The sequence below is a fragment of the Brassica napus genome, chromosome C9, assembly GCF_020379485.1.
Source record: "Brassica napus cultivar Da-Ae chromosome C9, Da-Ae, whole genome shotgun sequence".
Lineage (NCBI taxonomy): Eukaryota > Viridiplantae > Streptophyta > Magnoliopsida > Brassicales > Brassicaceae > Brassica > Brassica napus.
The window spans coordinates 51,832,703-51,859,321 of record NC_063452.1 but is presented as its reverse complement, the minus strand read 5'-3'; the positions used below and the strand labels follow the sequence as shown (position 1 = coordinate 51,859,321).

At 33.0% G+C, this 26,619-nt stretch overlaps 1 protein-coding gene and 1 pseudogene across 6 annotated transcripts; both read right to left on the bottom strand.

The window, feature by feature from the left end:
* Window positions 1-11,669: 11,669 nt before the first annotated feature.
* On the bottom strand, window positions 11,670-13,258 carry LOC106362568 (annotated as a pseudogene).
* Window positions 13,259-19,825: 6,567 nt separating this feature from the next.
* LOC106365750 lies at window positions 19,826-22,920 on the bottom strand. 6 transcript variants are annotated; one of them, XM_013805229.3, is made up of 9 exons: window positions 22,869-22,920; window positions 22,253-22,323; window positions 21,552-22,019; window positions 21,332-21,491; window positions 20,976-21,258; window positions 20,815-20,887; window positions 20,648-20,738; window positions 20,478-20,557; window positions 19,826-20,280 (listed from the first exon to the last, which is right to left on the bottom strand). In XM_013805229.3, exons 1-9 carry the CDS (start codon window positions 22,909-22,911, stop codon window positions 20,074-20,076), a joined length of 1,476 nt encoding a protein of 491 aa, XP_013660683.1. In that variant the 5' UTR covers window positions 22,912-22,920; the 3' UTR covers window positions 19,826-20,073. The 6 variants fall into 6 exon arrangements, with proteins under 6 accessions (XP_013660683.1, XP_013660684.1, XP_013660685.1 ...); XM_013805230.3 differs by having other exon boundaries at window positions 21,552-22,016; XM_013805231.3 differs by having other exon boundaries at window positions 22,702-22,908.
* Window positions 22,921-26,619: the final 3,699 nt, after the last annotated feature.

Sequence of the window (26,619 nt, the reverse complement as noted above, 5' to 3'; positions counted from 1 at the left end):
TATATGAGGTTTACATAGATTTGTTTTATTTATTCTACCAGTTGACGTTATTAACACAGTGATTGGATTGGCTGAGGAATACAAACATTTGGTGGGGGCAACACATAGTGACGATGCTGACTTTGACAGTGTTGTGAAATTAGTTCAACAAGGATACAAAATGTAGAGAAGCGATTGGGAGCAAGGTTTTGTGGATATTTTTGTTGCAACAGAAGATATAGGTCAACAACGCAAGACAAAAGACAAATATGCAGAGCATGGTGAAGATCTGAATCATAGTGAAGACGAAGAGGAAAAGAAAGATGAAGAGTATCTAAAGGATAAGGAGCAAAGAAAAGATAAAGATCATTTCATGTCTAACATCGAGAAACTTGATAAGCTAATCCAAATGGTTCGTAATTTGGATAAGCGAGTAGTGGTGATCCAGAATGTTTTAGGAATTGAGGTAAGCAATTGAATTTTACCAAGTACTTATAAAATTTCACGTGTTATTTCTCTCTAATGATTTCACTAGTTTTTTTGAAGTTTAATGACGGTTCACCAAACAAATAAGATTGTGAGAATGGAGTTAGTTCTGGTGATAGAAGAAGTGCACAAGATTATGAAAATGAAGAATATGCAATTGATGAAGAAGCAAACTCTGGTGATAAAAAAATGCACCAGATGATGGAAATGAAGAAAATACAATTGCTGAAGAAGCAAACTCTGGTGATGGAAAAAGTGCACCAGATGATGAAAATGAAGAAGAGATATGTGATGAAGAAGCAAACTCTGGTGATGGAAGAAGTGCACTAGCTGATGAAAATGAAGAAGAGATATGTGATGAAGAAGCAAAATCTGGTACAGAGCATCTAAGGGAAGAAGAGAATATTATTGGGGAAAATGAAACTACATAGAAAATCACTCAAGACGAAGACACATAAAACTTGAAGCAGAAAGTTGCTTGAAACAAACGTCGCAGGTATGAATCTAAAATAGGATATAAAGGTTTATATAAAACTGGTTTTTTACCTCTTGTAAAATCAATCGAGTTTAGGATATATAAAAGCGTATTTAAAAGTTATAAAGACTTACAAATCTATGAAAATCAATTTATAAAGGTCTATAACTAATATAGAAAGGCTTATGAATTGGTTTACAATATTTATATACTAAAATAATGATATGTAAACACCAATACTAGAAAACGTGTTATGCGTAACAAGAATGTGATATCGTCTAGTGGTAAGTTGAGGTGCCTTTAGACTTCAGTTTCGTCTGAATCCCGGGTTCGAACCAGTATCTCAACAATTGATCTGTTTTTTATCATTTAACAAAGTGATGACAAAACAGTAAATTTAACTCTTCCCCCGCCACGTCTTCATCCTCTTCCCCGACACGTTTGTTTTGCTTTCTTTTTTTCTATCATTTCTTCATCCTTTTCTATGTCCGTAAATTCCAAGCAGAAGAATCAACACTTAACGATCTTCCCCATTTTGAATCATTATCGTGGCAAAGGTAATTGAGTTTTATCTTCAATTTTGAATCAACACTCTAAATAGAATTGAATTTTTGTTTGGAACCTAATTGATTGACCTAAAATCTCAATCTGTTTCAGTTTCAGTTTCAATTCAACTTGAATCGATTTTGGCAAAAGGCAATTCAATTACATTCTTTGTATTCTCTTTTGTCTTTTTATATTCAATTTAGATCAAATTGAATTTTCTCTTTGCTACGCTCCAAATCGAATTGAATTTTTGTATGGAACCTAATTGATTTATCTAAAATATCAATTTGTTTCAGTTTGTTGGATGCATGTCGTTCATTTGATATTTATTCAACTTCTTTCTTTCTTTTCTTGATTTTTGTTTTTTTTTGTGCTCTGCATTTCTGATTTCGTTTTCAGGAGTAACCAAAGATGAACAATTTGAAGAAAAAAAGAAAACTTTTGTCCATTGCCAAAGGCTGTGAAGTAGAAGTCTCTCTTAAAGAAGATGGGTTCAAAGGTTCTTGGTTTAGAGCTATCCTCGAGCAAAATCCGACGAGAGTGAAAGGGGAAAAGCTTCGGGTTTGTTACAAAACTTTGCTCAAAACTTTGCTCAACGAAGACAGCGTAAATCCTTGCAAAGAAACAATTGAAAGATGTTTTATTCGGCCGGTCCCGCCAGAGTATCTGAATGAAGGTGTCGTATTCAAGGAAGGGTCGGTGGCGGATGCTTATTTTAGTGATGGTTGGTGGACTGGTGTTATCATAGTTGAAAGGCCAGTTGGTAGTTTTTTGGTTTACTTTGATGATCCACCAGACATAATGAGACTCAACAGAAGCCAACTGAGACCTCATGCTGATTGGACCGGCTCTGAATGGGTCAAAAGCAAAAACAAGGTATTGTTTTCTTTGTATGTTTAAGTTCTAAAATTTTGAATTGTTGAGGGCTTTAGCTTATATATGATTGTTTTGGAATTGAAGGTATTGAATCAACACATGTTTAGAACAGGGAAGTTGGTGGAAATAACCCGTAAAATTAGTGAAAGTGAAGATATTTGGGTCCAAGCATTAGTAATTACAAAGATTCAAGGGGGTGGTAGAAGAAAATTTATGATCAAAAGATGTACAAGCTCACAGAATTTGAGTGATGAAGCGGAAGGAAAACATACAATAGTTGATATTTGCAAAATCAGGTCATCTCCTCCTCGAAATCTTTGTGCACAGTACAGTCTGGACGACTTTGTTGAAGTGTTTGTTACACATGGGTAGCGCAAAGCTCGAGTGACGAAAATTCTCATTTGCAACCATTACAAAGTGTATATCGAGGCCACAAAAGAGGATGCAGTTTTAATTTACACTGAGATTAGGCTGTCAATGGAGTGGCTAGGTGGTGGTAGCTGGATTCACGCACATAAGGTATTTTCTCACACATAAGTGAGGCCTTCTTCGGAAAGTCTTACATGTGCATAATGTTGAGAGTATCGGGAACGACAATGCTTGATCTTCATTATTGCTAGATTGGGCACTCTATTGTCTAGCCATAGGTGGGGGGGGGGGGGGGGGTGAGAGTTGTGATTATGATTTGGGAGCAATGAAAAAGGAAAAGAAATGACTCTTTGTGTTTAAGTGAATTGTCTTACTGGGATAAGTAGAAAAACCTCTAGCTCAAGTTATGAAAAGTCTTTGCCCCCATTTAAAAAAAAAAAACATAAAATATGAAAAGAAAAGAAAAAGAAAGAAAAATGGGGCTAGCAAAGTTGTTAGGAGCTAAGTAATGTTTTGAGGTTGTGAAAAATCCCTTGTAGATTTCAAAGAAAAGGAGTTAATGTTCTTAGGATCTTTTGGTGAGAGATGTGAGTTGGGTTTGACATTTGAGAATGATTGTGTAATTGTATGTTTGGGAAAAGGGTAGAACAATGGAGATTGAGCATTGTATGCATGAGTTGGTCCTTTTCTTAGATATATTATGTGCAATGTCAAGGCTACTTGTTTCGAGAGTAAACCACCGTAAAGATTTTATGTTTCGAACCTTTTGAATCACTTGAATAAAAGTCTTCCCTTACCCAAATGACTTGGACCGACTGACCATTTGCAAGAATTCACTAGATGTTTTGTGCTTAATGAATGTGAGAGTTGGTTGATTTGAATGTGTGGATGCTTGATGATGAGTGTAGGGACAAAAGGAGATGAGATAGGCCTAGAGAAGCTAGAGTGTAATAAGAGAGTGTGCTAATCGTGTTTGCTAGTTGTGTTTCTTTTGGCTATGAGCTCCCACCTTCGAACCTCTCTCCCTATAAGTTCTAGAAAGTTCACTTGTGGACAAGTAAAGAACAAGTTTGGGGGAGTTGATATCTTGCATATTTACATTGTTTTATCCATTCACCCATGTGCATTTTGATCATATAGACTAGGATTTAGCCATGTTTAGGTTGCATTTTGCATACATGAGTCTTTATCAGGTATTGGAGTACCACATGGAGTTCTTGGAGGCATTTGGGTGCATTTGGAGCTCAAAAGAAGTGTTTAAAGCGATCAACGGACGAGCAGCGCACCAGAGCGACATCACCGAAGCGACGCCGTGAAGTCGCTGTGACACACATCCCGTAGCGATCCAGCCAGAGCGACATGGAGAGGTCGCTCGCGTTTCTATCGTGAGACACCCCTTCTCAGAGCGACTTGCCAGAGCGACGCTCCGAGGTCGCTCGCTTTTCCATGGCGAGACGACACAAAATGAAGCCCGGAGCGACCTCTCAGAGCGACCCACTGAGGTCGCTCCCGAAGTCCGGAGCGACTTGTTGGAGCGACACACCAAGGTCGCTCGCATCCTCTCGTCCGGAGACACCAAAGTCGAGCATCCTGGAGCGACCCCTCAGAGCGACCTACCAAGGTCGCTCCCAGCCAGAGCGACCAGCTCAAGTCGCTCGCGTTTTGACGGGGCGAGACACGAAGAAGCGTTGGGAGCGACCTCCTGGGAGCGACTATGCTAGGTCGCTCCACGTGTTTGATTGGACGATTTTTATGTTATTTCAGGGGCCTTTTGGTCATTTGTTTTATTGTTTTTAGTTTGCAAAAACCTAAGTTAAGTACTCTTGGCAGCCAGAAGGCAGATTATTTTTTGGATCTATTGAGAAATACACAAAAACTCTCTTGAGAAGTTCATCTCTTGGATTTTGATTGTTATGTTCTTGTGTTATTGTTGATTTCTTATCTATTTCTCTACATGATTAATCTGAAATCCAATATGGGTTTAAGAGGAATCATGGAGATTAGTGAGTAATCACCTTTTGAATTCATGAATTAGGGAGATTAAGGGTGATTAGGTTAGTTCTAGGATGTTTTAGTGTAGATCATTCTTGTTCCTTGCTAGTAGAGTATTCCTAATGCATCTTCTGAGTTGGCCACTCAAAAGTTGATCAATAGGCATTTCCCACCCGAAAGGTGTTTGATGAAATGCTTGAGACAACTCTCCTAGGCTTTTAGTATACTTTGCCAAAGACATTTGTTGTTAAAGATGCTAAGATAGCTAATAGACTTGTTAGTAATGATTGCTTTCATATTATTCAACCAAAGACATTTGATGTTTGAGATATGTTAGCAAATGAGCATTCATCTAGACATAGAGCTTGTTTAGAATTGTGTCTAGGCTTAAGGTTGATAGTTTGATTGATCATTTGCCATCCTTAGTTCGATACTTGATCACCTAAGGTCTAATCCCTATGCCCATGAGTTCTCTTTTCCCTTAGTCAAGAAAGTATCATTTGCTTTCTAGTTTTAGTCATAGCTTAAAACCCATCTAAATCATTGGTTGCACTTAGATTAAGTGAGTACTTGCATTCTCAGTGCTTTGATATCCCTCAGAACTGGTTCGACAATCACTATACTACAACATTTGTCTTAGGAGCCTTGAAAACTCCTAATATCAAGCCACGGTAACACTTCTGTTTTAGAAGCCACTGAGACTGAAACACAAAACCATGAAACCGTAGATGTAAGTTTTAACTATCACCCCTTTGTGTGTTGTCATAGGCTTCTTTTTCTTATCTTGAAACTATATGTTTTTACTAATGATGTGTAGGGAGTGGAGTTACCATTACCTCATGAATCATATGATACAGTTAATGATGATGCCACCGAAATCACATCCTCTCGAGAGAGCCACGGTAACACTTCTGTTTTAGAAGCCACTGAGACTGAAACACAAAACCATTAAACCGTAGATGTAAGCTTTAAACGATCACCCCCTTGTGTGTTGTCATAGGCTTCTTTTTCTTATCATTAAACTATATGTTTTTACTAATGATGTGTAGGGAATGGAGTTACCATTACCTCATGAATCAAATGATATGATGGATGATGTAGCCACTCCAATCATTGACCCTCGAGAGATACCACGAGGTAAAATGTAGATTAGGATTTATAAAAGCCTATAAATAATTTATGAAGACTTATGAATTTATATATTATAAATTATAAAGTCCAATAAATAATTTATAAGAGCATATCAATAGTTTATAAGGGCTTCTAAATCTATATAAAAAATTTGACAATTATTTTGAAAGGCTTATAAGGGTTTTTGAAGATTTATGAAATAAGTTATAAGGTAATATATAAAGGGGAAGTTTACTTAAATGACACAAATTAATTGTGTTATTACTAGAATAACTCATATTTTTTGAAAATTATTAGAATATTTTTATGGTCGAAATTGCCCTTGTCTCTAGTTATAACAAAAAAATATATTACCAAAATACCTTTAACTTTTGATCGACGGCAGATTTATTTTAAAAAAAATAAATCTGTCAAATAATAAGTCTGTTTATAAAATCTGTATAAAAAAAATCTACCGTTAAAGTGGTGTCAGACTTTCTTAGAAACGTCAGATTTATTTCCACGACAGAGTTAATTGTCCGATTTGAATAGAAAACAGATTTTTAGGAATATGTCTGTCGAGTGAGCTAGCAGATTTATTATAAATGGTAGATTTTTGTGGTCAACTTATTTTATTATGTTCGACTTATTTTCTTATGGCAGGTTTATATATCCGACTTTAAATTGTTGGTAGACTTTTTGTTTATGTGGTGGCAGACTTTTTAATTTATGTTATGGCAGATTTACTGACGGAAATCTAGGTTTATGTAAACCAAACTTAATTTAATATTCAATTTCGATCGGTTTACATTAATTTCGAATCTGGTTTATTTTTAGGTTAATTAAGATTAGAATTAGATAATTTTTTGTAGTTGTCATCATCTCTCTCATTTCTCTTTTATTCATTATCAAGTTGTCCTTTTTTTATGGTGGTTTAATCACTTGTTGCACTCCTTATGTTCGGAGAAACATGAACCCAATGATGTATCAAAGAAACAATGTTATTTAGTGAGTTTGAGCTAAGGTAAGAGTCAATACTCAAACTTAGTTATAAGGTTTCATTCCTCACCAATATGTGACTGTAGTGAGTGAAATTCTTTGGTTATGCTTCCATGAATTCAAGTAGATATTTTCATATAGACATAACATACTAGCGGCTGCTAATCTTAGATTGCACATGAGTTGTAGAAGAAGGCTTTGCTTATTTATTCAGGGTATATTATAAAGAACAATAACAAGGGAACCATATATATACACTAGAATGCTAATGATTTTAGCTTATGTTGCAGAGCTTCTTTACAAGGTATGTACCAAATGATACTACAAGTTAATAAATAATGTACACGTAAAAAATATAGGGACCATATCTTTTAATGGCTCCATATCCATTGAAAAGTATTCCACTTTCATCAGTCACATCTTATAAGGTATGTGTTTACCAACAACGGTGACTTCTCAGAGCATGCTACAGTTCTAGTTGAATCCTCTTTTTCTTTTTCCCAAATCACAGTGTATAATCCAAAGATCAAAATCGCTGATCCAATGACGGAGTTTCGTTTCTCTCAAACATGTCTATTGCCCTCAAGCTTAGGCAAAGGTCTTGAACGATCTCCATGTTCGTCGCTGCAGCATATCCCACAGCGTTAGACTCAAACAGAAAACATAAAAGAATCGACGATCTATATGAAACCTGGTCCATGGCGCTGGCTTGTTATCACATCTAACAAAAAGGTAACAATAGACCTTAAAAGAACCCTATATAAAACAGAAGAACAGGTCAGGAAAATAATCAACTCTCTGCACAGACATAGCTGGTGAAAAATTATGGTTGTTAAGCTGTATACATACCTACACTCCAACTTTTAGCCAGCACTTCTCAATCCTATAAACACCATCATATCTCATTCCTGCTTCAGGGGCATATGCAGATCTTTTTTCGTTGTAAGACCTGTATATGAAATATAAAAAGTGTCACTTCTCGTCAGAGTTTATCAAGTGAACATTCAGTTATCTCGAAAGATAACTGCACAAGGTTTAATTCAACTTTTGGACAACAACCTTTTCTTATTCCCTTTATATAGCATTGGCGCACAAAAAAGCATTCCATAATCTTACCGTAGGAAAGCTAAAAAACTGAGAATGTGAGTAAAGTGTTGAGGTGTTGGGAATTAGGGTTTTCAAAATTTAACATGTGATAATAACTTAGAATTGCATAGATTCAGGACTTACACTTTCATTTATCTTCGATTTAAATCTGGATTTGTCAGAGGTGATCTCGGATTTAGGGTTCCTCTTGTACAACAGAGATGGCGGCGAGCTCGGTGGAGTTGACAAAATGGAAGGCTGCTGTGATGGAGGAGAAGTCGTCGTAGACGGAAGTGAAAAGGAAGGGTCTGATTTGCTTTCGTCGCCTTTGGAGAACACGACCCACGACCCTTTCAACGGCAAAATGAATTTTTTTGGGAAATAATTAAACATTTCTTTATTAATAAATATCAGATTCTCAGTGGCAATTTTGTGAATAATAAAAGGAATGGGCATTTTGGTATTTTCGTTTGCCTTATGAGTTATTCTAGTAAATACAAAAGTTTATGAGTTATTCTAGTCATGTATAATTTGAGTTATTTTGAGTAGTTTCTCTATATAAAGGCCTAGAAATAATTTAAAGAGCTTATAAGGGTTTATGAAAAAGATTTATGAAATTAGTTATAAGGTAATCTATAGAAAATTTTGATAATCCCCACTGCATCTTTTCATTAGTGTAATATATAAAGCCCTATAAATAATTTAAAAAGATTTATAAATCTGTATAAAATGATTTACAAATTTTGCCAATAATAAATTTATAAAGACTTATGAATCCATATATAATAATTTATAAAGGCCGATACATAATTAATAAAAGAATATAAATAGTTTACAGGAACTTGTAAATCTATAATAGTTTATAAAATCATAGTATTGTTTTCTAGGCATTAATATATATATATATATATATATATACATGGGCCTTAAACATGGATAATCGAAATTGGGTCTTAGAGTAAAAGGAGAAATAAAACCGTCACAATATAAGGGTAAAAAGACGGGACATTTCATCATCTTCCTTCGTTCGTGTCTCTTCCGATACAAATCCACAAACTCATCTTTTGGTATGTTTTTATATTCCGCCGTTCTCCATTACTTTGATTACAAAAACCTACTTTTCACCAGTTTTCACTGGTGGTTTTCAATTACCATCGATTTGTCTTAACAGCGGTAATGTTATTGGTTCTTCTTGGCGATTCTTCTTTTCGCTGTGCCTAAAATAGATGTGTGATTGATATTAGTGTAATATTTGACTAATTTTGTTAGAGGTTGTGGCCTTTAGGTTTAGTATGTCGTAACTTGGAATCGAGCATATTAGGATTTTTTTTTGTTATTTGCTATATATTTCATTGCTAGTTCTTTCGTTATTGATGTGCTTCATCAATTTAAGATTGATCTATTATGATTTACAAGTGTTGATAAACAAAAATTTTATAAGTCATTATAAAACATATCTTTGACATTACCATTTTGAATTGTTTCAGGTGAAACGATGAGTAATTCTGATGATAAGATTGCTTTGCCAAAAAGAATCTCTGAACCTGGTACAAATGGAGGCGTATTGGAAAGAATTAACAAGTGCTCCAACCTGAAGTTGGTTGGTAAAGTTGAAAAGGTTTTAGGCAGAGAATTCAAGAAGCTTGAAAATTCATTCTTGGCTCATGTAATTAAGATGGGAAGGAGGCAGAAGCATATGGCGTTTTCAAGGCATTTGATTCATCACTTACTCTTAAGGAGAATTGATATAGGCAAGAAGGATTTGTGGTTTTTTTTTGGAGAACCGCTAATAAGGTTTTCTCTAAGAGAATTCCACTTGGCAACGGGTCTGCCTTGTGTTGTTGACAAAGATGAAGAGGAAGTGGAGACTTCAGCAATAACAAAAAAACAAGAAGAAAGATCCATGGATGAAGAAGAATCAAACTTTAAATACCTTGCTTAAACTACTTGTGGAAAATAGTACATAGCTTACTGCTGATCAGAGATTAAGATTGGGGGCTACAATCTTTGTGGAAGGGATAATGGCAAACAATCTAGTGACAAGTATATTAGAAGAGCATATTCTTAGAGCTAGATATTTCAAAGAATTTTGCAAGTATCCTTGGGGGAATTTGGCCTTTGATTATTTACGAAAAGAAGTGAAGAGTTTTACCTATACAAAGTTGACGAAGAAAGATCAATATGCGATTTGTGGATTTATATATCCAATTCAGCTATGGGCATTATCTTCTGTGAATCAACTAGGCACGTTCTTTGGTATTAGGGATGATGAAATTCAGTTTCCCTTGTGCTTGCATTGGATAGAAACCAAATCGCTTACTATTGAAGAGGTTAACAGATTCGACAAAATAGAGAAGATAACCTTTTATAATGTTTTATAAAATTGTTTTAATCTTTGCATTCTTCTTTTATCGATTGTTTAATCATATGCAAATACTTGTCAGGTTGATGTCAAATGTATCCTTGGAGATCCCGAATTGCATAGCGACTTGGTTGAAGATGTTGACAGTGAATTTGGAAGAGTTGTTGAATTTGTCAAAAGAGGATATCGTTTGAAGAGACAAGATTGGCTTAATGGAAGTGTCGACATTGCCGTTCCTGAAGCTGAAGTAGACGAAAATAATTCTGCTCCGGGGATTGGTGCAACTGATCAAGAAAAGATTGAATTCCTCATTAACAAAGTAGTGTCTCTTGAAGAAAACGTGAAGTACCTTGAAGATCTTTTGAACATTCGTGGAGAAACAGTGAAGGTAAATTATTTTCTATATTTTTAACGTGTTGTAAATGAAAAGAAAGATTCATATGCTTCTAACTTGTAACATGAAAATGAGAAGTCAAAAGAAACTGAAATCGCCACAAAAACCAAGGTTTGTTATCTATAACATCTTCATATTCTTAGTACAATGTATTTGTATTCACATATAATTTTTCAGGCAAATGGACAGAATGCCCAATATGAAATTGGTGACACAGATGTTTTACAAAGTTATATAGATGCCAAAGGACAGCAAATCGCTAAGGTTGTTGTGTTTTTGATATTTTATAAGGCTGTTATTAAGTTCAAAATTTCTAGGTTAATTTTTTGTCTTGTAGTATTAGGGAAAGAAGAAAGGTCTAAGACCTCCAGTGAAGTAGACCATCAAGTAGAAGATGATACATAAGTCAAACACGGTGCTAAAGAATGTGACACATCAAAAGCCAATGAAGTAAGATTATTTATAACTCTTTATAAACTGAACAACCGTTTTAAATTTATAAATCATTATAAATATGTAATCTTTTTTTTTAAATAGGGACAGACACAAGAGGAAGAGGAACACCAAGAAGAAGATGATACAGAAGTCGATGCAGATGCGGACGACGACACTAAAGGAAATGAAAATTTAGAGTAGCGGGTCCAACTCGGTTGTTTTCATTTCCTTTAGCACCGTCGTCCACATCTGCATCGACTTCTGTATCATCTTCTTCTTGGTGTTCCTCTTCCTCTTGTGTCTGTCCCTATTTAAAAAAAATTACATATTATAATGATTTATAAAATTAAAACGGTTGTTCAGTTTATAAAGAGTTATAAATAAGCTTACTTCATTGACTTTTGATGTGTCATTTTCTTTAGCACCGTGTTCGACTTATGTATCATCTTCTACTTGATGGTATACTTCACGTGAAGGTTTACACCTTTCTTCTTTCCCTAATATTACAAGACAAAAAAATAACTTAGCAATTTCGAATTAAAGAGCAGCCTTATAAAATATCAAAACACAATAATCTTAGCGATTTGCTGTCTTTTGGCATCTATATAAGTTTGTAAAACATCTGTGTCACCAATTTCATATTGGGCATTCTGTCCATTTGCCTGAAAAATTATATGTGAATACAGATACATTGTATTAAGAATATGGAGACGTTATAGATAACAAACCTTGGTGTTTGTGGCGGCTTCAGTTTCTTTTGACTTCTCAGTTTCATGTTACAAGTTAGATGCATATGAATCTTTCTTTTCATTTACAACACGATAAAAATATATAAAATAGTTTACCTTCACTGTTTCTCCACGAATGTTCAAAAGATCTTCAAGGTACTTCACTTTTTTTTCAAGAGACACTACTTTGTTAATGAGGATTTCAATCTTTTCTTGATCAACTGCACCAATCCCAGGAGCAGGATTATTTTCGTCCACTTCAGCTTCAGCAACGGCAATGTCGACACTTCCATTAAGCCAATCTTGTCTCTTCAAACGATATTCTCTTTTGACAAGATCAACAACTCTTCCAAATTCACTGTCAACATCTTCAACCAAGTCGCTATGCAATTCGGGATCTCCAAGGATACATTTGACATCAACCTGACAAGTATTTGCATATGATTAAACAATCGATAAAAGAAGAATACAAAGATTAAAACAGTTTTATAAAACATTATAAAAGGTTACCTTCTTCATTTTGTCGAATCTGTTAACCTCTTCAATAGTAAGCGATTTGGTTTCTATCCAATGCAAGAACAAGGGAAACTGAATTTCATCATCCCTAATACCAAAGAACGTGCCAAGTTGATTCACAGAAGATAATGTCTATAGCTGAATTGGATATATAAAGCCACAAATCGCATATTGATCTTTCTCCGTCAACTTTGTATATGTAAAACTCTCCACTTCTTTTCGCAAATAATCAAAGGCCAAATTCTTCCAGGGATACTTGCAAAACTCTTTGAAATTTCTAGCTCTAAGCAGATGCTCTTCTGGTATACTTGTCACTAGATTGCTTGCCATTAATATCCCTTCCTCAAGGATTGTTTCCCCCAATCTTAATCTTTGATCAGCAGTAAACTTTGTACTCTTTTCCACAAGTAGTTTAAGCAAGTATTTAAAGTTTGATTCTTCTTCATCCATGGATCTTTCTTCTTGTTTTTTGTTTCTGAAGTCTCCACTTACTCTTCATCTTTGTCAACAATACAAGGCAGGCCCGTTTCCAAGTGGAATTCTCTTAGAGAAAACCTCATTAGTTGTTCTCCAAAATAAAACCACAAATTCTTCTTGCCTATATAAATTCTCCTTAAGAGTAAGTGATGAATCAAATGCCTCGAAAACACCATATGCTAAGCCTCCTTCCCATCTTAATTACAGGAGCCAAGAATGAATCTTCAAGCTTCTTGAATTCTCTGCCCAAAACCTTTTTAACTTTACCAACCAACTTCAGGTTGGAGCGCTTGTTAATTCTTTCCAATACGCCTCTATTTGTACCAGGTTCGGAGATTATTTTTGGCAAAGCAATCTTATCATTAGAATTGCTCATCGTTTGACCTGAAACAATTCAAAATGGTAATGTCAAAGATATGTTTTATAATGACTTATAAAAGTTTTGTTTATCAACACTTGTAAATCATAATAGATCAATCTAAAATTGATGAACCACATCAATAATAAAAAATTTATATAGATTTAGAAGCCCTTGTAAACTATTTATATGCTCTTATAAATTATTTATTGGAATTTATAAATTATAATATATAGATTCATAAGTCTTCATAAATTATTTATAGGCTTTTATAAATCCTAATCTACATTTTACCTCGTGGTATCTCTTGAGGGTCTATGATTGGAGTGGCTACATCATCCATCATATCATCTGATTCGTGAGGTAATGGTAACTCCACTCCCTACACATCATTAGTAAAAACATATAGTTTAACGATAAGAAAAAGAAGCCTATGACAACATACAAGGGGGGTGATCGTTTAAAGCTTACATCTACGGTTTCATGGTTTTATGTTTCAGTCTCAGTGGCATCTAAAACAGAAGTGTTACTGTGGCTCTCTCGAGAGAATGTGATTTCGGTGGCATCATCTTTAACCGTATCATCTGATTCATGAGGTAATGGTAACTCCACTCCCTACACATCATTAGTAAAAACATATAGTTTAACGATAAGAAAAGGAAGCCTATAACAACACACAAGGGGTGATAGTTTAAAACTTACATCTACGGTTTCATGGTTTTGTGTTTCAGTCTCAGTGGCTTCTAAAACAGAAGTGTTACCGTGGCTCTCTCGAGAGGATGTGATTTCGGTGGCATCATCATTCACCATATCATCTGATTCATGAGGTAATGGTATACTCCCTACAGATCATTAGTAAAAATATATAGTTTAACGATAAGAAAAATAAGCCTATGACAACACACAAGGGGTGATAGTTTAAAACTTATATCTATGGTTTCATGTTTTTGTATTTTAAAACAAGTGTGTTACTATGGCTCTCTTGAGCGGATCTGATTGGTGTGGCAGCATTATTTTCAAATTCTCTCTGAAAAATGGTGAAGGAAGGTTTTTAATTACACCAAAATTGAATACAATTTATGTGTGAGAAAATACCTTATGTGCGAGAATCCAACTACCACCACTTAGCCACTCCATTGACAGCCTAATCTCAGTGTAATTAAAAACCGCATTCTCTTTTGTGGCCTCGAAATACACTTTGTAATGGTTGTCAATGAGAATTTCCATCACTCGAGCTTTGCGCAACCCATGTGTAACAAACACTTCAACAAAGTCGTTCAGACTGTACTGTGCACAAAGATTTCGAGGAAGAGATGTTCTGATTTTGCAAATATCAACTATTGTATGTTTTCCTTCCACTTCATCACTCAAATTCTGTGAGCTTGTACATCTTTTGATCATAAATTTTTTTTCTATCACCCACTTGAATCTCTGTAATTACTAATGCTCGGACCCAAATAACTTTACTTTCACTAATTTTACGAGTCATTTTCACCAACTTCCCTTTTCTAAACATGTGTTGATTCAATACCTTCACTTCCAAAACAATTATATATAAGTTAAAGCCCTCAACAATTCAAAATTTTAGAACTTAAAAGATACAAAGAAAATAATAACTTGTTTTTGCTTTTGACCCATTCACAGCCGGTCCAAACAACATGAGGTCTCAGTTGGCTTCTGTTGAATCTCATTATGTCTGGCGGATCATCAAAGTAAACCAAAAAACTACCATCTGCCTTTCAACTGCGATAACAACAGTCCACCAACCATCACTAAAATAAGCATCCACCACCGACCCTTCCTTGAATACGACACCCTCATTCAAACATTCTAGCGGAACCGGCCGAATAAAACATCTTTCAATAGTTTCCTTGTAAGGATTTACACCGTCTTCGTTGAGAAAAGTTTTGTAACAAACCTGAAGCTTTTCCCCTTTCACTCTCGTCAGATTTTGCTCGAGGATAGCTCTAAACCAAGAACCTTTGAACCCATCTTCTTTAAGAGAGACTTCTACTTCGCAACCTTTGGCAATGGACAAAAGTTTTCCTTTTTTCTTCAAATTGTTCATCTTTGGTTACTCCTGAAAATGAAATCGGAAATGAAGAGTACAAAAAAAAAATTAAGAAAAGAAAGAAAGAAGGTGAATAAAGATCAAATGAACGACATGCATCCAACAAACTGAAACAAATTGAGATTTTAGATAAATCAATAATGTTCCATATATACAGAAATTTAATTCGATTTTGGAGTGTATATACAAAAGCAAAGAGAAAATTCAATTTGATCTAAATTGAATATAAAAAGACAAAAGAGAATACAGAAAATGTAACTGAATTACCTTTTGCCAAAATCGATTCAAGTTGAATTGAAACTGAAACTGAAACAGATTGAGATTTTAGGTCAATCAATTAGGTTCCAAACAAAAATTCAATTATATTTAGAGTGTTGATTCAAAATTGAAGATGAAACTCAATTACCTTTGCCACGATAATGATTCAAAATGGAGAAGATCGTTAAGTGTTGATTCTTCTGCTTGGAATTTACGGACATAGAAAAGGATGAAGAAAGGATAGAAAAAAAGAAAGCAAAACAAACATGTCGGGGAAGAGGATGAAGACGTGGTGGGGGAAGAGTTAAATTTACTATTTTACCATCGCTTTGTTAAATGATAAAAACATATCAATTGTTGAGATACCGGTTCAAACCCGAGATTCAGACGAAACTGAAGTCTAAAGGCACCTCAACTTACCACTAGACCATATCACATTCTCGTTACGCAAAAATGGTTATGTAATTTTCCAAAGTTTTCTTGACAAAATATTAAATTTTGAAAATAAATATTCAAACTCAAAATGATAATATTTCAAATGATAAAATCATAGATAATAAAGAATAACTTTTTGAAATGCACCACGAAAAAACCTATATATGTTGTAAACATTAAAGCAATCCAATATTTTGAAATCTAAACTTTAAAAAAAAAAAAACTTAATATCTTAACCTCCAAAAATATCCTAAATCAATCAAAGTTACTTAAATAATATGATAGATGCTACTATGTTTATAATCTACTAAAATAATATGGCAATATTATTTAAACAAAACAGTGTTTTACTTATAAACTTTGTAAATTATTAAAATGATAAATATTAAAAGTATATATTTTTTTAACACGACATGTAAATATAATTATCTTAAACATATTTTTTTCTATAATATAAATAAATTTAAAAATGTATTATATGCAAAATTTATAAATTAAAGAAAAACATATTTTGTTGAAGGTTCTCTATTTAATTATTTAAGTTGTACATAACTTGAAAATATATTAGTAAGTAAAAAAATTAATAACAAATCAGAATGCATTAAACAAATCACTATATATTAATAATGTCGAAGAAGAAAAATAAACAATAATATTATAGAGTTACACAATATATAACACTAAAATGGAATCTATATATTTAAAACATTTGTAATAATATCAAATATATTTATCAAACAAAAAATATCCGCACAGACGTGCGGGTTAAAATGTAGTTTATACTATTAAAAGAGAAGGATTTTTACAAAAATCTACATATGAAAGATTGTTAGACCCTTTTATTAGACTTAACTATTTTTTAAAATGAATATGTTCGACCTTTCTGAAATATTTATTTACAAAGCTTATACATCATATCTTCTCCTTGACTAACACTTCTTATAATTTTGAGCTGATTTTTTTTAATGCTGGATATTGCTATTTCAAACTCTAAGAAATATTACGGACGATTCTATAACCGACAATTTTACATGCCTTATGAAGATTCACGTCTGACTACATCACTTGAGCCACCCTATCGGATCCATGCTTGACGGTGCTCTTTGTGCCACGCTGCAGATCTCTTGTATGGTGTTTCTCCTTTAATTCACATAATTTCGTTTTCTCCGGGAATTGAAACCCAGACCTTCTGGTTTAAAAACATTAATGAACCATTGGTCAAACTATTGGACCAAGGGGACTTCCACAATTTTAAGTTGATTTTAAAGGAAGTTATTTTGCGTACTTTAGTTTAACAATATATTCTAAATATATTGTTAGAGGTTATTTTACATACTTTAGTTTAACAATATATTCTAAATATATTTTTAGGATATTTTTGATAAGATTATATTATAGATGCGATTTTGAAAATTTATATTATTAAAAGAAAACCTTTTTAAAAATATGGTTGTTGCATCTATATATAACTCTTTATTTTTTTATCCTACCATTACCTAATATAACTATAAATAGTTTAAATATTTTAAATAAATCATATTATTATTTCTCATTCTGTTTGATACATTTCTCTAATTATTTTTCTTCTTATCATCCAATGTTATTGTTGTTATTCAGTAATTTTATATACATCATATAATATGCTCAAAGATGGATATAAAATATTTAGATATCAATTATTAAAATGAAAGCATATATCATACAACATATTATACAATGTCATCTAACATTATATAATTCTAAATATTTACAAAATCAAATTTGATAAAAACACTTTAGCAAATCATTTGTTAAAACAAAAATATATATATTTACTTTAAATTATTTTTAATTAAAAATATCTATAATAAAAATTGTTATTCAATATTAGTTTAGAAACTATTAAAAACCCCTGCAAATATATACTATTTAAATTAGTTTAAAATCTGCCAAATAAGTCTTAAGTCTCACTAATTGAACAAAATAAATAAGTGAGAATGGGCATAGGCATTCAGATCTTCAGATCGGATAAAAGTCGGATTTTTTCAGGCCGGGTCCATTGAATCCTAAATATTTGAACTCAACTAGATATTTGTAAACTTTCTACCTGAGTTCGAGTAAGTTCCTTTCAAGGCTGGGTTGGTTCGGATCCATAATTCAAATACTTACAAAAATGCATATAATTTTTGGATATGTAGCGGGTCCGAGTCGGTTAAGATATTTAGGACCTAAAAGATTCGAAGTACCCGAAAATTCCAAAAAATACCCAAATCCCGAAAATGTCAAAAAAGTCAAAAAAAATACTGATAATATTCAAATACCCAATAAGACTAGAAATTTTACCCGCAAATCCGAAAATCATAAAATACCCATAGTTTAATCTACATAGCCAATAAATATCCAACATGTACTTTTCTATGGATCAGAATCAAATCTGTGTTTTCTGGTCGGTTTTGGATCTACATGAATGTCCAGACTTAAGAGAGAGTTGCATAAAAATATACATACAAAATCTTAAATAATCTAAATAATAAATTACATAATTTAAAACAAATTTGATATAATACAACTTTGTAACAATACTCTTAAAATATTAATTCATATCAAATTTTGTTTATAATCCACACAAAAAAACCCGCGCTTTCGAAGCGCGGATCAAAATCTAGTAGTTTCCTTAATTTTTTATTATTAAATATACAATTGGTCTATAGATGTAAAAGTTTTGCAATAAAACTTGGTCTTTAGGTTTTTCTATTGTATCTAATGATGAGGAAAAAAAAATCTATATGGTATGTTTTTTCGCTGCGAAATTCTTTTACAACTTTCAAAACTTTTCAATAATTGTTTTAGCAAAAAAACAAAAAAAACGTAGAAACTGTAGATTTTATATATGACTCACTAAAATATTTAGATATATATATAGACTGTTTAAATTTGAAAACAAATACAATTAAAATATTGTAAATGCTGTAAAATAATTTTACACCTCAGCTAATCATCCACTAAGATTAATGAAATAGTCCTTTTTTTTGGGTCTTTCATTGGAGTCTAGACCATTTTATTTAGTTTAGGCCTGGACATTTTAACCTGGACCCGAAAATCCGTTTCGAAACCGATTCGAAAATACCCGATTCGGAACCGATTCGAAAATACTCGATCCGAAAATTTATAAGTACTTTTCGAGTGTAAATTTCTTTTATCCGAAAGAACCGGAACCGAAAGGAACCGACCCGAATAGACCTGGACCTGAAAAGAACTGACCCGAATAGACCCGACCTAATAAGAACCAATTTGTACCCGACTTAAAAGCATGTATATCCAAAACTATGATTTTTTGTTGTTCTATTTTATATATATTATTTTATAATTTAGTTTAAATATATTTGTTAATAATATTTGTTATTATTTTGTAATATTTTAAGTAATATGAAGCTTTAAATGTGAAATTTAAAGTTTAAAAATGTTTTATTTTAATTATTAATAATTTAATTTAAGTTATTTTGTAAAATTTTAGATATATATGACAAATATCGACTAAATTTGATGGACTTTAGGTATGTCATGTCCTTTTTAGATCCTAAATACTCGAATCCGATCCGGAATATGGACCTGAAAATTACGGATATTTTATAGGTATTTTAATTATAGACCCGAACCGACCCGAGAAAAACCGACTCAAACCCGAACCAAAAATTTACAAATATCTATATAGTTCCAAATGTTTAGGACCCGGACCCCGAAAGGAACCGGTCCGAACCTGAGCCGAACGTCTGGAACTAGTTTAGTTTGTTGGGGGGTTAGAGTATTTTGTTAACTGATAAGAGTCTAGATTACTTTTTATTTGAGCAACTTCTAGATCACTTTTTCATAAGATTGGTACAAAGATTAAAGCTGTTTTCATAAATTAAAATTTTATTATACATGAAAACCTTACAACCAATACTACTTACAAACATTTCATTTGCAGAGATTGAGCAATCAAAGTTACAAACTTACAACAAATACAATGGTGTATAGTAAAGAAAGCAAAGACAATCTTAAGCATTGCTTCATCACTTTCACTTTTCTTTTATACAAATCATAACATAACATTAACCAACCACTACTGTATAAATGTATAATCATCTTTCCACTTCCCGCCTCTAGGAGGCATTTGGATGATGCTGAGAGGTTGTTGCATCCAGCGTTTGGGGCAGCGTCTGAGCATGGTTCAGCTGCTGCTCCAGCCTTCTAGCTCGCCACCTTCTTTTCCATCTAACAAACTCAACCATCACTGAACTTCCGCATATGCATACACCAAATCCAGTAAATGTTGACAGAAGAACTGACAGAACCGGTTGCAACTCCACCTGTTTACCAACCAAGAGAGCACATTTTAACAACAAAAAAAACTTATATGAGTTTATAGACTGGAGTTTTGCTCTAACAGATCCCACAAGTCGTGATTTGTTATCAGTTAAACCAAAAGCTTTAGCTTTAAGAATGCCTCACCACCATGTTTAGACAAAAAGGAAATAAAAAGAAGGATGCGTTGAAGAGTACTAACCACGGAATAAAATACATGGGCAAAGAGAACCACCAAAGCAAACTGTACAGATGCGTAAATCCACACAAATCTTCTCATTACTGCACAAAAAATTTAACCAATTAACCAAAAACATATCAGAAACAAGGAGCACAATGAAAGATATTTTCCAGAAAGAGGACTACACATACCCATGGTTGATGCAGTCATGGATGCAAGAAGACCAAGAATACAAGAAAACGGTAACGATATAGCAATTGCACCCGTCCCCATTTTCTCAACCTGCAAATGGAAACTTACTCTTATACTAAGTAGAGATGCTTCTTGTTGTTTACATGAATAGTAAAAGATGGTTTACCAAGAGCTGCTCCAGGAAACAAAAGTAAGCAAGCATGCTGATGATTACCAGAACCGGGACCTCCTGCCAAACCCTGTAGAGGAACAATGCAAAAAGATTTAGACATCGTTTAGAATGTTTGAACAATCTGTAGAGTATTTTTTTATTTTTTTATTTTTTACCTGTAACCAGTGACATCAATCTGAGGAACACCAGAGTTTCTAATGCTTTGGATCCTTAAGAGTGTCACAGGTAAGTTCTTAACTTCTTGTTTACACACCTCACATGTTTTGTTACCCTTTATGGTGAACCATTTAAGAGCACAGTCTTTGTGGGCAAGAGCAAGCTCTCCTTTGCAGCTACACTCCATTTTTAAAGTTTCTCCTCCTTCACAGAGATCCACCAAACAAATCCTACAAACCGCTTCTTCCTCAGGTATGTCTTCTCCATCAGCTTCACATGTTTCTGTTCAATAACATTAAGATTGGAGATTTACTATGAATAAAAGACTATACAACGGACTGAACCATGAACTCACCCGTATTAACAGCCTCTGATGCATTTGAGAGAACGCCTCCTTCCTTTACACGAGGAGTTGAAGGGATCACTCTGAAGAATGAGTCCATTCCCTTTAGGCTTGCTTCCTTGTCGTTAACAGGCACAGAGCGAGAGCGAGCTATCTGCACCCTCCCTTTGCTCTGCAACACACCAAGTATAAGTACCTAAACGAAAGAACAATGATACAAGACAACGCTTACGCTTGGAGTTTGAGGAGCAACACTGCTTCCTCCGCGAGCTGACTCTGAGTTTAAAAGAACAATGGGAGTCACAGGTAGAGACGAAGTTCTCTTGATCCTAGGCGTGAACAGCTTTGAAAGTGATAGTGACCTCGATATCGAAGCCTTCTCCTGACAAGAAACATCCACTTGTCCCTTTTCCACATCGGTGTTGGAGAGTTTTGGTTTGAAGCCAACTTTTGGGATAAGATTCTTCAGGGAAGATTTAGTCCTCGGAGGAGCAGGACCTGGAGAGATTGAAGTCAAAGAGAAGTTGACTCTTCTTGGAGTTGGACTAGGCGTTGGAGGCATTTTGATGACAACGGAATCTTCAGGAGAAAGATTGGTTGCTCTAGAAGGTATCTGCAAGGAGAGATTGTTGCGTCTCCATTGTTGAACGTTTGCAGAAGTCTCTTCTGTTATAGCAGAGGAGGATCTTTCTTCGGCCTTCTTATCAAGAACAAAGATGAAAGTAAACAAAAGAATTATCTGAGAACTTAAGCAAACACAACTGTTCCACAAGAGACAACACTAGGTTCTCAGATCGATTAGATATTTTCCAAAAAGCAGATTCTTAAACATATCAAGCAATCTTTGGCAAGTACTTAGCACACAAAAAAAGCTCTCATCTTTTCAATTCAATTCAAGAATCACATCATCAAACCCCACAGCTCCTCTTATACCTGATCTGAAGGGGCAGAATCACCACGGCTTGAATCAAGAGGATTAAGAGGCTTCTCTTCAGTATCCATCACTACACAAAACAACAAGAGATTGTTTACACACAACCTTATAATATATCCCCTCAAAATTGAAATAATTCTCCACCAAAAGAGGAAGGGAAACCTTTACAATAGAACACACAAAACGAAAACTTTTATCATAAAACCAGACAAAAGCTCAGAATAATCATAATAGTTGTCACATGCTTTCACAGTTTGGTAGAGAAAAAGCGTGACACACTACCAAGAAACTAGGGACAAAACCCACAAGTCTACAACTACAAGAAACTAAAGAAACGTAACTAAAAAAGACAAAAGACCAAAACTTGCTCAAAACCCGCCCAAAAGGAAGAAACTTTGAAACACAAGGAACAATAGAGAGAGAGAGAGAGAGAGAGGGCAGTTGTTACTTTATCTTTCTCGAGATTAGTGTTTATAATCATGGGAAAGAAGAATAAGATAGTGGAAATGGGCTGTAAATGAAGGAAGAAGAATGATAAAAAGGAATGGAGGAAGTGAGAGAGAGAGAGGAAAGCAATCAAGCATGATTCTCATTTATGGAGAGAGATGGGCCTACCTCTCTGAAGATTTTGCCCACTTCTCTCTGTTCTCATTTTCATAATTTCTTTTCTTGAGTAGAAGGCTAAAAGCATTACACGAGTCTTTTCTGTTTTGTTCTTTTGCCATTTTTACGTACATTTTCCAAGTTGTTTTTTTTTTCTGGATAAGTTACGAACTTACGAGTGTTGGGCTTATTAATGTGATCTTAGCATCTTTTTTTTTTTTGTCACTGGTGATCTTAGCATCTATGTGAAAAGAACACAACGTTTTTATCTTTGCTAAAAAAAACAAAAAAATACAACGTTTTTATCATTCTGAAACCTACAGTTTTAAGCAATTACTGATTTCAAATGTTTGCTTATTATCACGTATTATCACTATAATGATTCTTATAATCATTAGAAAATAGGTTGGTCCATCTAATTATATAATAAAAAATTTATTAGATTAACCATAAATTTATTATTAATGTTATTTATTATTTATTTAAATAAAAGTTATAGAATTATCTAATGTGCCTAAAGTATAGATATCAATTAATGATTCTGAATAATAAAGATTTGATAAAAATTAGTGCATCTTCTATCCTATTTGTTTAATTTAAAATTATTAAAATAAATTAAACAATCACATTAATCATATAATAAAAATTTATATTTTTCTGTATATGTTCTATTTTGAATTTTTAAAAAACGATTATAAATTATTAAAATTGTTAAAAGTCTCACATTAAATATTTTAATTTTGAAATTTACTCTGAACAACTATTTTTGATAAAAGTTTTGAACAAATATTGACAACTTAAGTTTTAAAAAATTATAAATTACTAAACCTATTATAATTTTTTTTAATAATTTAAAATTTTTGCCATAAAAATACAAATGATAAAAAAAATCATATGAGTAGAAATCATCATTTAATACACATTAATATTAAAAAAAAATACTATGTTTGTTAGTATCATTTAATTTTTTTAATATCTTATAAAATAGAAAAAAAATATTATTTGGATTAATAAAATTGATTTATATATTCACACTAATATAATTGTATATGTAATAGTTACTAAATTTTAATTATTCAATATATATTTATTATTTCATAACATGTAAAAATACATAATACAAAAAAATATGTTGATATACAATGAAACCTCTATAAATTAATAATGTTGGGACTACACCAAAACTATAATTTTTTTATTAATTTATAGAGATATTAATTTATCGATATACTAATTGAACCAAAAAATCAATTTGGACTATAAAAATTATATTATTTTATAGAGATTTTTAGTGTATATTAATTTATAGAGTATTAATTTAAACAGGTTATACTGTATATTGTTTATCTTAACCTAGTGTTTAGTATTGTGGTTAATGCATGAAAATTACAATTATAATGTTTTTAGATAGTAAACTTTCGATTTATGATCTAAGAAAAAAAATATTTTCTACTTATATTTCATGATAGTCAACTTACATTATATTCTGGCCATGTATTTATCCACAATATTTAGGATACCTCCAAAATTAGCCTAACAAATAGGTCGGTGCAAACCTTTCTTTTTGTTATCATCTAGAATTTTTTTTTTTGAACTGGTATCATCTAGAATTTTATCATTTAATTTTTGATAGATACAACTATAAATACAAAATAAGATATAAAATCGAGAAAAATCCGTAGAAACATAATCTTAACAAGTAAACCTGAGCTTCGAAAAGGAAAGCAGACTAAAAGGTTCAGACTTCAGAGCATACACTTGAAAAGATGAAAAATATATTCTTACAAAAAGTTTCTTTTTTTTGCTTAAATTTGGTATTCTTACAAAAAATTACCAGCAAGTCTATAAATATAAAACATTTTGGAAAAAAACACAAAATCATTTACAAAGGGGTTATTGTGACATAACAAAAAGAAATCAAAAATAGTTTTTAGAGAGAGGATAGAGAGAGAGATAAGAAGATAAAAAGAGTGCAATTTCTGTTACAAAAAGCATAAATTGTGTATTTTCATAAAGAAATAATTGTGTGTGTGCTACTGTGCTGCGGCACCAACTCGATAAGATCTAATTTACATTTTGTGTATGACATGTGTAGTTTTGTATAGTGGCTTTCTATTCTTTCTTTCTTTATATCTTTCAATTTATTCTCTTTTGGATTTTGCTTTTGCTATCTCCCAAGTTTGATGTAACACCTGCATTTTGTAAAGGTTTTAAAAAAAGAAGAAGAAATTAGTTTTGATTAAAATCTTCATGGTAACAGGCAAAGGGGCATGATTGGTGAAATTTTACTCACTGAGAGTAATTTAAAGTAAAATAAATTAAAGAAAAGTTGTTAAATAAATAGAATACTAAAAGAAAGTTGAATCAGTTTAAATATTTTTTTTCGCAAAAATATTTATACATAACATATATAGTTTTGAAATTCGTTCCACGAGACAACTAATTAGGCAGGTTAACTGTTTTTTTTTTTGGTCTATTAGCTGTAAATTAATTTAGAGTCGGGTGGTGAGTTATTTTCAAGTGTATTTTTATAAACACGCTCAATTTTATATGAGCAAATCTCCAAAATAGCATCTTTCTAAGTTGACTCAAAACTTGGAGTCAAACAGAAAACTAACCTTTTCTTTTGACTCTTTTTTTGAGATTTTAACCCTACACCTGCATATTATCTACGAAAATGCCATTAACATTTTTTTTTTTCGAAAATGGCTGTTTTACTGTCTCAACCTCATCTTCTTCAAGTATTTACAATATTGCCACTGCAATGAATAGTGGCAACAACCTTGTACGAACTGTTTGGAGCTTTTAATGCCCTTTAATGCACGTAAATCTCTTTACACTCTCTCTGTTTCAATTGTTATGAACTAAAAACAACATTTCTTTCACTTTCTCTCTATATTCATCCAAAAAACTCAAGCTTTTGATTCAAAATATGGGCTATGGTTGACAGAGCCATATTTCTTTCGTTTTGACTAACGGTTGCTTTCGTTTGAGGTTCTGGGTGGTTGGAGAAGACCCTGTGTGCAAACGAAGTCATCTCACCTAGTTTAAGGTACAAATTTGAATTTTTTTTCAAGATCTGTTCGCGTAGAAGACTTACTAGTAAGTCATCTGTATGTAGAAGACTTACTGATGAGTCTTCTGGTCAAACGGACGACTTAAATTAAGTCGTCCAGCTTTGTTTGTTAAAAAAAAACACTCCAGACGACTTATATATAAGTCGTCTACGAGAAACGGGCTAGTTTTGCATTTGACCGAATCGTGTCAGATCTTTGACTATTTCTGGACGACTTATAATTCAGTCGTCTCTGGGAAAGTTAAAATTTCAATATTTTATGAAAACTTGACGACTTACGTGTAAGTCGTCCTAGGTTAGTTTTGTAATTGAAAAATAAAACTTCATAATTTAACTTTAACCAGACGACTTAATATAAAGTCGTCCCTCCAGAAGACTTAATTTAAAGTCGTCCGGGGAAAGCAAAGTCGTCCAGAATTTTTCCCAATTTTCTGGTCAAACTTTGCTTATCCCGAACGACCTTAAATTAAGTCGTTTAGCTGGACGACTTTCATCTAAGTCGTCTGGAGAAAGTTAAATTTCAAGTTTTATTTTTCAATTACAAAACTAACCTAGGACGACTTACACGTAAGTCGTCAAGTTTTCATAAAATATTGAAATTTTAACTTTCCCAGAGACGACTGAATTATAAGTCGTCCAGAAATAGTCAAAGATCTGACACGATTCGGTCAAATGCAAAACTAGCCC

Coding starts and splice junctions, on each gene's coding strand:
- LOC106365750 (XM_013805229.3), bottom strand. CDS start 22,911: ATGAAAATGAGAACAGAGAGAAGTGGGCAAAATCTTCAGAGAG. Junction 22,324..22,868: donor TGGGCAAAATCTTCAGAGAG/GTAGGCCCATCT, acceptor TGTTTTGTGTAG/TGATGGATACTGAAGAGAAG. Junction 21,492..21,551: donor TTGCTCCTCAAACTCCAAGC/GTAAGCGTTGTC, acceptor GGTGTGTTGCAG/AGCAAAGGGAGGGTGCAGAT.